Source organism: Grammomys surdaster, unplaced genomic scaffold (genome assembly GCF_004785775.1).
Source record: "Grammomys surdaster isolate TR1022 unplaced genomic scaffold, NIH_TR_1.0 98, whole genome shotgun sequence".
Classification (NCBI taxonomy): Eukaryota; Metazoa; Chordata; class Mammalia; order Rodentia; family Muridae; genus Grammomys; species Grammomys surdaster.
The window spans coordinates 10,000,747-10,010,432 of NW_021604577.1; the positions used below are offsets into that span (position 1 = coordinate 10,000,747).

At 39.6% G+C, this 9,686-nt stretch overlaps 1 protein-coding gene across 1 annotated transcript in view; it reads left to right on the forward strand.

Moving 5' to 3' along the window:
• Window positions 1–9,686, forward strand: part of Sec23a (Sec23 homolog A, coat complex II component) — a 56,710-nt gene that overhangs the window by 21,205 nt on the left and 25,819 nt on the right. Inside the window, exons 8-12 of the mRNA XM_028782204.1 lie at window positions 1,968–2,126; window positions 2,984–3,099; window positions 4,638–4,761; window positions 7,398–7,478; window positions 8,392–8,481. Coding sequence (XP_028638037.1) covers window positions 1,968–2,126; window positions 2,984–3,099; window positions 4,638–4,761; window positions 7,398–7,478; window positions 8,392–8,481 — 570 coding nt within the window. The remainder of the gene's footprint in view (window positions 1–1,967; window positions 2,127–2,983; window positions 3,100–4,637; window positions 4,762–7,397; window positions 7,479–8,391; window positions 8,482–9,686) is intronic.

A 9,686-nucleotide genomic window follows, 5' to 3' on the forward strand; every position in this document is an offset into this window, starting at 1 on the left:
CCGCCCTTTGTCATTGTAGTCTTGCTACTTGATGAGAATCTTTCATGTCTGAGTTCAGGGACCCCTTTTCAGTGTTACTGTAGATGGCCCATTTCTAGATGGCTTATCCTCAGTTCCTTTGTTTCTTGGAAATGTTGAGAGTTCTTCTATGTTCAGTGTTTACTTTTGCCTTTCATATGGGAGGAGCTCAGGGTGGCTGTAATTGTATGTGCAAAGTGATCTTCACATGTCTTCATGTCTGAGTCGGTTCCTCCAGGGCTCATACAGGGTTTGAGGAGAGTGATGGAGTCTTGTTCTTCTAAGGAGAGTTAGTTTCCTACTAGGCACACTTAGAAAGAGCTATAGAGTTCTGAATTTTGTAAGATGTTTAGACTTGACTCTTTCTAATAATTCCGTTTATTTTATTTGATCATTCCTTCAATCTGTAGACTTCTGTTCTTTACTGTTTCACTTTATTTTGCACGCTAGAGCTCACATTCCCTCGTCGTGCTCCTCAGAATTCCCTTTTTTGTTCCTGTTTCTGGGCTGTTTTGTCTTCAGCTGTATGTTCTTTCCCTCTAACTCAGTTTGCAGACCGTGATACCAATCATACCATGCGCACTTATAGTTCTCAGCCCTCAGTGCGCATGCCCACCCCTGCAGGCGCTGACAGGCTTTCTGCAGAGCAGGACCTGTTGACGAGTGTCTTAGCCGCAGCTGGTTCTGAACACTGTGTCTTCCTTCCCCTTTGCTGCTGTGTTTATGGTGTGACTCTATATATGAGGCACATTCGCAAACATTATTATGTGTTATACACACGTTTATATGTATTTGTGATTTTAACTTTTTCCTTTTAAGAAAAATCTTAATTGAGACTAGTCTGAATTCCTCAGAATTTCTGTGTGCCGATAGCATTTCTTTCTTTCTTTCTTTCTTTCTTTCTTTCTTTCTTTCTTTCTTTCTTTCTTTCTTTCTTTCTTTCTTTCTTCCTTCCTTCCTTCCTTCCTTCCTTCCTTCCTTCCTTCCTTCCTTCCTTTTTTTTTTTTTTTTTTATTTTTCGAGACAGGGTTTCTCTGTGTAGCCCTGGCTGTCCTGGAACTCACTCTGTAGACCAGGCTGGCCTCAAACTCAGAAATCCACCTGCCTCTGCCTCCCAAGTGCTGGGATTAAAGGCGTGTGTCACCACTGCCCGGCTGATAGCATTCTTTCTTATGTTTCCATTTTATTTACTTATGTGAAGTTGTGTGTGGTGCTGAGGTTTACCCTGGGTCTTGAGATTTTGGGAAAAGAGCTTCCCTCTGAGCTTTGCTTACAGCCCTGTTTCCCTATTTTTAAAGGGGCAGGCACCCTTCCTCTATTTCAAGGGCATCATGTGATAAACAGAAAGTAGATTGAAATAGTTAATCCATTAGCTTCAATTACAAATATGTAGTGCTTATGTTTTAATTTTATTTTTTAAATACAGATTCTCATAGCCAAGGCTAGATTCAAACTTGCCACGTAGCCAAAGCTGATTTTGAACTTCTGATCTTCCTTTCCCTTCCTAATTGCTGGGATTACAGGCGTGAAGACTGTGTCTGGTTTTATGTCACTGGGGATCCAACCCAAGCTTTGTGGATACTAGACAGGCATTCTAGCAACTGCGCTGCTACCTAAGGCCCAGCAATACTTACATTTTAAATACAGAAAACAGGAATAAAACCCAGAAGACAGTGTCTTCTCTTTTACCTGCTTCTATAGCTACAAAGCAGGAAACATAACCTTGACTATAGGGTGTAAGTTAGAGATTGCTTTAAAAGAGTGTAGTACTGTTTAGGATTTAAAAAGAAATCTAGCCAAACAAATGTCTTCTTTTTAGCATTTAATTATTTCTTATCAAGTACATGTTGCTTTCTAGGAGTAATACATTAAAATTTGTTATCAGAAATGCATGCCCCTGCTTTTCGTTCTCCTTTACGCTTTTTGAGTGAGTTCCTTTCTTCCAATAGTGTACGTTCCCCAACACTGGGGCCCGGATCATGATGTTCATCGGTGGTCCTGCTACGCAGGGGCCTGGAATGGTGGTGGGGGATGAGCTGAAGACACCCATACGATCCTGGCACGACATTGAGAAGGACAATGCCAAATATGTTAAAAAGGGAACTAAGGTACCTCTCATTCATGTTTTCTTGTGAGTTGTTTTCTGTATGTGTAACTTCACATTTTTGGGGGTGTTTTGCAGAAGTTTCTGTTGGTGACTCTTGAGTCCTTGATGCTGGAGCTGCTTGTTGATGCTCTTGCTGCTACTAGAATTTTTTTTTTTTATGTTTTTAGTTCAGGCTTTTAGTTTAATTTTCTATACCGTTTGATATTTTTGGTAGTCATTGTTAATATTTTAATAGTAATTGATGTCATAATTTAGATACTGAGTGCTTTTTGTCTGCTAATTACTTCCCTTTTTGAACTTGGGAATTTTATTGTTAAAGCTGCAAAAACTGCTCTAAATGTGCTTATCTTTTGTTTTTTTTTTTTTAATTTTTTCTCTTTTCAGATGTGTTTGTTACTTGACTATAGATTTAGCTAGGAAAAAGAGTTCTGTTCTCTTGTGTTTATATTGCAGTAGAGAATTTTTCTATACCACCGTTTAGTTTTGCTTCACTTAGGGACATGTCTAAAAATAATGACTTTTACATCAAAGAATGTGAAAATATTAGATTTTATTCATTTTGAGACAGCCTTTCTATACAGTGCAACCCATGATCCTCCTGTTGTAGCCGCCCCAGTGCTGGGATTCCAGATGCCTGTCACTTGTCTCTCTGGACGTCAGATCTCTAGAAGTTATGTTACCAGTTTTATGAAACTGTAGAAAATTAAATGTGACTAGATCATATGTAAATTATGATGAATTATTCTTTTTACTCTTAAATTACTTTGATCTGTTAATAGGAAAAAGATTTATAGGATGGCTGGGTTATATATTTGATTAGGTTATATATATTTTGATATTAACTGAAATCTTTTGTAGCATTTTGAAGCCCTGGCTAATCGAGCTGCTACGACCGGTCATGTCATCGATATCTACGCCTGTGCACTGGATCAGACAGGGCTCTTGGAGATGAAGTGCTGCCCTAACCTTACTGGGTATGTATGTGTGTGTGTGTGTGTGTGTGTGTGTGTGTGTGTGTATCTAATAGTGCGTGCTTACAAATATGAGCCAGAGCTGACAGCTTAGGAAACCCAAAACTCGTCTTCCAGCTTTTTGGCAGTGTTAGCTAACAGCATTGCTGTGTCTTCTTTGGAGCTCACATTTCATTTTTTTTTTTTTTTTTCTGAAAAGACAGGATTATAAAGGTACAAGTTCTTTTGAAAAAGTTTATTATGAAGTTACTAGGTTGTTTTTGTCGTGTTTTGAGATAGTAAACCATGAAATTGATCCATTTAAAATGTATAAGGTTGTAGTATGTCCTTAAGGTATATGGCCATTATTATGATTGACTTTAGAACACTTACATGACCCTAGAGAGACTCTGCTTGTCACCTGCCAGTCTCCATTCCTCTCCTTCCTCACTCCACCCTCCTGCCTGAGGTGACACTACTGGCCTCTTCTGGATGTTTCCTATAGGTGGAGGAGTAATCAGTGGTGTTTTGCCATTGATTTTTATAAAAATTTTATGTGTATGAATGTTTTGTCTACATATATGTATGTGTCCTATGTGTCTGTGTGGTGCCCAAGGAGGTTAGAACAGGGTGTTGGATCCCCTGGAACTGGAGTTACAGGTGGTTGTGAGCAGCTGTGTAGGTACTGAGACCTGAACTGGGTCCTCTGCAAGAGACACAAATGCTCCTGCCTGCTGCCCCATCTCTCCAGCCCCACGGACTTCTGTTACTCAGTATGCTTTTCATTTATTCACATTGGGATGGGCCACCATTTCCTTTCATTGCTGAATAAAAGTAGCGGTTCAGCTTCCTTCAGTATTCTCTTAGATTTATACCTAGGGAAAAAATGTAAACAGCCAGAACGTAAAGGCCACGCTCAGCTGTGCCAAGCATACAGATACAAAATGCAGGCTGGAGAGGAAGCACGTCAGCATTGTAAACTCTGAAAACCTTACTAAACAGTGAAAGCTTACTTAGAGCGAGTTAGAAAGACACCAGGAGGAGAGACTGGGAAGCAGCTCATGTGGACAAGGACTTCTTAGGTATTAACGTGTATACATAACTTGGGTGTCTTGTTCAGACCACACTTTGAGAAGCAGAAATGTAGACAATTTTTATAAACACTAACTATAAAATGGAGCAGTCTTGGATGAATGATGCATTGTCAAGCATATTATAAAATGAATAGTCTTAGATGATGCATCTGGAAGGAGAAAACGTGGGCTGTAGGCGTCTTAGTGGGTAACAGCTCCGATGGCATGACTGGAGTCAGGTACTTGGGACACACAGGTGGATGGAGAGAGCTGATACTTGAAAGTTGTTTTCACACCTTCAGATGAACACTGGCATACACACACCCATACACACAGTGGGGGTAATTAAAAATTATTAATAGAAATAATAGTAATAACATTTATTTTGGGGAGTTGCTTTACTATTTGTTCATAGTAATTTATTTTTTCTGGTAACACATGAGCCCAGTTAATTCGTTTTGTATATTGTGTTTGCCTTTTTCTGTGCAGAGGATACATGGTAATGGGTGACTCTTTCAATACTTCCTTATTCAAGCAAACTTTCCAAAGAGTCTTCACCAAAGATATACATGGCCAGTTTAAAATGGGCTTTGGTGGCACATTAGAAATAAAGGTAAGAACCCAGACTTGACATGTGTGATATGTTTATCAATTGAGAACCTTGAAGACTTAATGGTAACTGTAAAACTTTAGTCAACTTCAGGTGAACTTTAAAAAGTCATGGTTACTTTAAAACTTTCAGCTAGAGATTTTGTTTCCCAGAAAGAGGAGGTATTATTAAATATGCAGGAGACTGGGCTTGTTCTGAGTGATGGTAAAGTTTCTTCTATTGGGTATTTTTGTTTTTAGAGATAAGTCTCATTCAGGCTGTCTTCTAACTCCCGACCCTCCTACTTCAGCTTTCCAGTTGCTGTGAGTCAGCTGTGTTCTAATATGGCCGGCACTAGACATTATGGTTTTATACTCAATTTATATGTTAGGTTTTTTTGTTTATTTGCTTGTGTTGTTTTTTGAGACAGTGTTTCTCTGTGTAGCTCTGGCTGTCCTGGAACTTACTCTGTAGACCAGGCTGGACTCAAACATAGATGTTCATCTGCCTCTGCCTCCCAGGTGTCTGTGATTAAAGGTGTGCTTCTCCATGCCCAGCATACGTTAGATTGTTTGTTTGTTTGTTAGGTTTTTTTTTTTTTTGTTTGTTTCTTTGAGACAGGGTTTCTCTGTGTAGTCCTGGCTGTCCTGGAACTCACTCTGTAGACCAGGTTGGGCTCGAACTCACAGAGGCCTGCCTGCCCTGCCTCTTGAGTGCTGAGATCAAAGGTGTTGCACCACCACCACTTGGCTGTGTTAGTTTTTTATAATAGTGGAAATTATTTAACTTGAGAGGGAATTATTCTTTTGTTTTGTGATTAGTGTTGGGCATACAATTCCATCAAATTTCAATTTTGACTTAAAACACTTGGAAGGCTTATTGTTAATTACATGTATATTACAAAACCATTGATTTTGAATTTTCATTAAACATTTCTTATTGACATTTTATTGACAGTTTACCATGTAGTCAGCATGATGGTAGGAAATTGTAGAGATGTGATTAGATCTCTAAGGTGGAGGTCTTGTTATAGGGAAACTTCATTTTGAGAGAGTAAATGATATATATGATTTTTTAAAGATTTATTTATTTATTTTATTTATGAATATACTGTAGCTGTCTTCAGAAGAGGGCATCACATCTCATTACAGATGGTTGTGAGCCACCATGTGGTTGCTGGGGTTTGAACTCAGGACCTCTGGAAGAGCAGTCAGTGCTCTTAACCACTGAGCCATCTCTCCAGCCCCCGATATATATGATTTAATAAAGTAACAGTAGAAAACAAAGTGGTGGAGAGGTTTAAGAAGAGAATTGACACCCCCATTGATTCTTGGGTGCCTCCCTTATCCTACCTAGGTCTCTGTCTCTTCCTGGAGATGCTCTTCCCTGTCCACCCCCGGCAGTTGTAGGTTTCCATTCTTTCTCATGGCCATCTAGCCATCCCACCTGTCCCTCCCCACACCCTATCCTGAACTCCCCAACCATGCTTCTCCCCAACCCCCCTCCCACCCAGTTCTCACAGCTGGAGGTGGGAGCTATCCTAAAAGCTGTTGCCTACTTGTGGGCTATGTCGTAGATGGGCTGCCTAGCCTGGACTCAGTGGGAGAGGATGCACCTAGCCTCACAGAGACATGATGTGCCAGTGTAGGGGACTAAGGGGGGCACCCACCCACTCAGAGGAGAAGGGGAGTAGGGATGGGGAAGGATTGTGGGAGGGGGTGACCGGGAGGGGGGCAGTGAGCAGGATGTAAAGTGAATAAGAAAAAAAAAATTCCAAAAATAAAAAAATAAAAAAATAAAAAAAAAAAGAGAGAATTGAGAGCTGTACACGGTGGGTCATGCCTTTAATCCCAGCACTCAGGAAGCAGAATCAGGCAGTTCTTTTGAGTTTGAGGTCATAGGACAGCCAGGGCTACACAGAGAAACTTTGTCTTGAAAAACAAAACAAACAAACAAACAAACATGCTAACAAACAGAAAAGAGAAGTGAGTATATCCAGGATACAGTTTATTCCAGGGGAATGTGGCTTCTAGTGTTTTCTGAAAGAGGAAATGAATTGACCCAGGACGCCAGCATAAAATGTTAACATTGAGAAGAATGCGTTGTGAGAGGGGATGGTTGAAATACAAGAACCATACTATTAATTATGTGAGCTGTTGTAGATTGGAGATACGTAGATCTGTCATTTGTAGGTTGAGGAAGAACCACGTTTCACTGTATGTTTTGGCTGCCCTGGAACTTGCTATGTAGACAAAGCTGGCCTCGGCCTCACAGAGATCCACTTGCCTTTGGCTCTAGGTGCTGAAATTAAAGGTGTCCATCACCACACTGGTTTTTCATGGACTTTAGAATTTTAAATATGAAAAGTGTCTTATATTTTAAAACAGTTATAAATATCTGAACTTATTAAAAATTTTATTACATTTATTTGTGTGTGTGCGTGTGTGCACATGCATGCACACGCACCCCCACATACCACGGTGCATTGCTTGTGTGGAGATGCGAGGACAGCGTAGAGGAGTCAGCAGATCTTCCCTCCTACCGTGTAGCTCCTGGGATCCAAACTTAGGCTTGGTGCCGAGTACTTTATCTGCCCAGCCATCTTGCCAGCCCTGACTTCATCTTTGAGAGAACCAAATGTATCATGTTCTTATTTTCAGACCTCAAGGGAAATAAAGATTTCAGGAGCTATTGGACCCTGTGTGTCTCTTAATTCTAAAGGACCCTGCGTGTCTGAAAATGTAAGTAATGTTTGTTCTAAAAAATATAGTTGATTTCTAGGCTAAGAAAGGCAGACCCATCATGGAAGCCTCTACCATTTCTTTTGCATTGCTGTGTGGCTGACCTTCCATCGCGTGCTTCCGTGTGTGCTTCTTCCCACACACACACTGCCCAATGCTCCATTTCATATGGCTGAGTGCATCTTTGTCTTAGTGCTTTGAAATAAGTTTAGAAATTTCTAGGTTTCTGAAAGGCAAAATTAATTCCAAATGGTTTTCGTCGCCAGGATTAGCAACAGAACAACGAAATCAGAGGGATTGAAGGTTCAACTCCTTTCTTTCCCCTGCCTGTAGAGAGCTATAATGCATTCCAGAGTTACTGTCACGTGGCTGGCTGTAGCTAGATGAAAAGACTGTACAAAGTAGATCACCAGCTTTCAAGAATGACAAAGATACAAAATCAGTTTACATGCCATTTTTATGGTAAAGACCTGTGTCTAAAGTTTCTTGGAGCTTAGAATGCTTATAATGTAGAGGGCCTATTCATATGTAAATATGCAGAGTCCTTTTAGACAGACAGGAGAGTGGGGTGGAAAGGTAAGGAATTGGTTGGTTGATCCTTCATTAAATAGTGCTTGCTTCAAAGGACCATGTAATCCTTTTAATTTACTTTATAAACCTTTTTATAATCTTAATATTTTATCATGTAAAAAACCTTTTAATAATCTTAATATTTTATCATGTAAAATTACTTAAATTTACTTTAATTATGAGTTTGTGATATATTGTTAAAATTTTTAAGGTTTTAACATTTACTGAATATATCTGAAAGCTATGTGTTTTTTCTTATCAGAGGCTTATCCCTGCTTTTCTTCTTATATATTAATAAATAAGGTTCTTTAGCTTTCAAGCACCTTGTCTTTTATTTTTACAGGAGATTGGAACAGGTGGCACTTGTCAGTGGAAGATATGTGGACTCAGTCCCACTACAACCTTAGCCATATATTTTGAAGTTGTTAATCAGGTATGACTGCCTATCTTAAAATAACTTATTTTTATCTATCTATCTATCTATCTATCTATCTATCTATCTATCTATCTATCTGTATTTTGAGACAAGTATATAGCTCTGGCTGTCTGGAACTTACTATATAGATCAGGCTGGCCTTGAACTTGCAGAGATGCCTCTGCCTTGTAAGTGCTGGGATTAAAGGCATGTACTATCATGTCTGGCTGACTGCATTTTAATACTGGACGGTAAACAAATACTTAATTTAGACACTGAATCTTTCATATGAATTGCAGGATTTATTTTCTAGTTCTGTTTGCCATGCCATTGGTATTTTGATAGGTTGGCAATGAATTGGTAGATTGCATTGGGTAGTGTGGACATTTTAACAATACTGATTTGTTTCCTGTGCACGAACAAAGATATCTTTCTATTTGTTTATATCTTTGTTTAATTTCTTAAAACTTTGTTTGGATTTATTTATAGTTGTTTTGTTTTATTAATTTTGTAGATGGGATTATCCATTGTGAACTTTGTCAAATGCCTTTTCTGCATCTTTTGAGATGACATAAGGTTTTTGTATTTCATTTTAATGATATGGTGCTATCATATCATTAATTTATTTGCATATATTATCATTGCAATCCGTAGGAAGAATCCCGCACTGAGAAGACTAGTATTAGTTCTTTGTTGCCACTTTACTTGGTGATGTAAACCTGGGAGAGTGGGCCCTAACAATGAGGTAGAATAAAGTCTGTGCCATAGCCAGCTTTAGTCAGAGCTTCAGTCAGTTTATACTCTGAGGGTTAAGCAGAGTCAGCTGAGTAAGTGTCAGTCACAAGGACAAGCTTCCTGTGGTGAGAACACGTTTCTCCATAGAGGAATTAACAATAGCCAGCCGTAAGGAATGAGCTGAAGTGACCTCACTCCTGTCGGTTCACCTGGGACAGGCACGAAACCCCACTCCAGGAACAGCTCGCCTGACAGAGGGGCAGAGAGGAGGAGACTCATGCCTTGCTTACTCAGTTTTCCCAGAAGGTCTCGAGAATTTCCTCACATGGCTTTGTGAGACTATGACACTGTGCACAGTGTTCTGATGGGTCTTTAGCTTGTGAGAGTGTGACACTGTGCACAGTGTTCTGATGGGTCTTTAGCTTTGTGAGAGTGTGACACTGCACAGTGTTCTGATGGGTCTTTAGCTTGTGAGAGTGTGACACTGT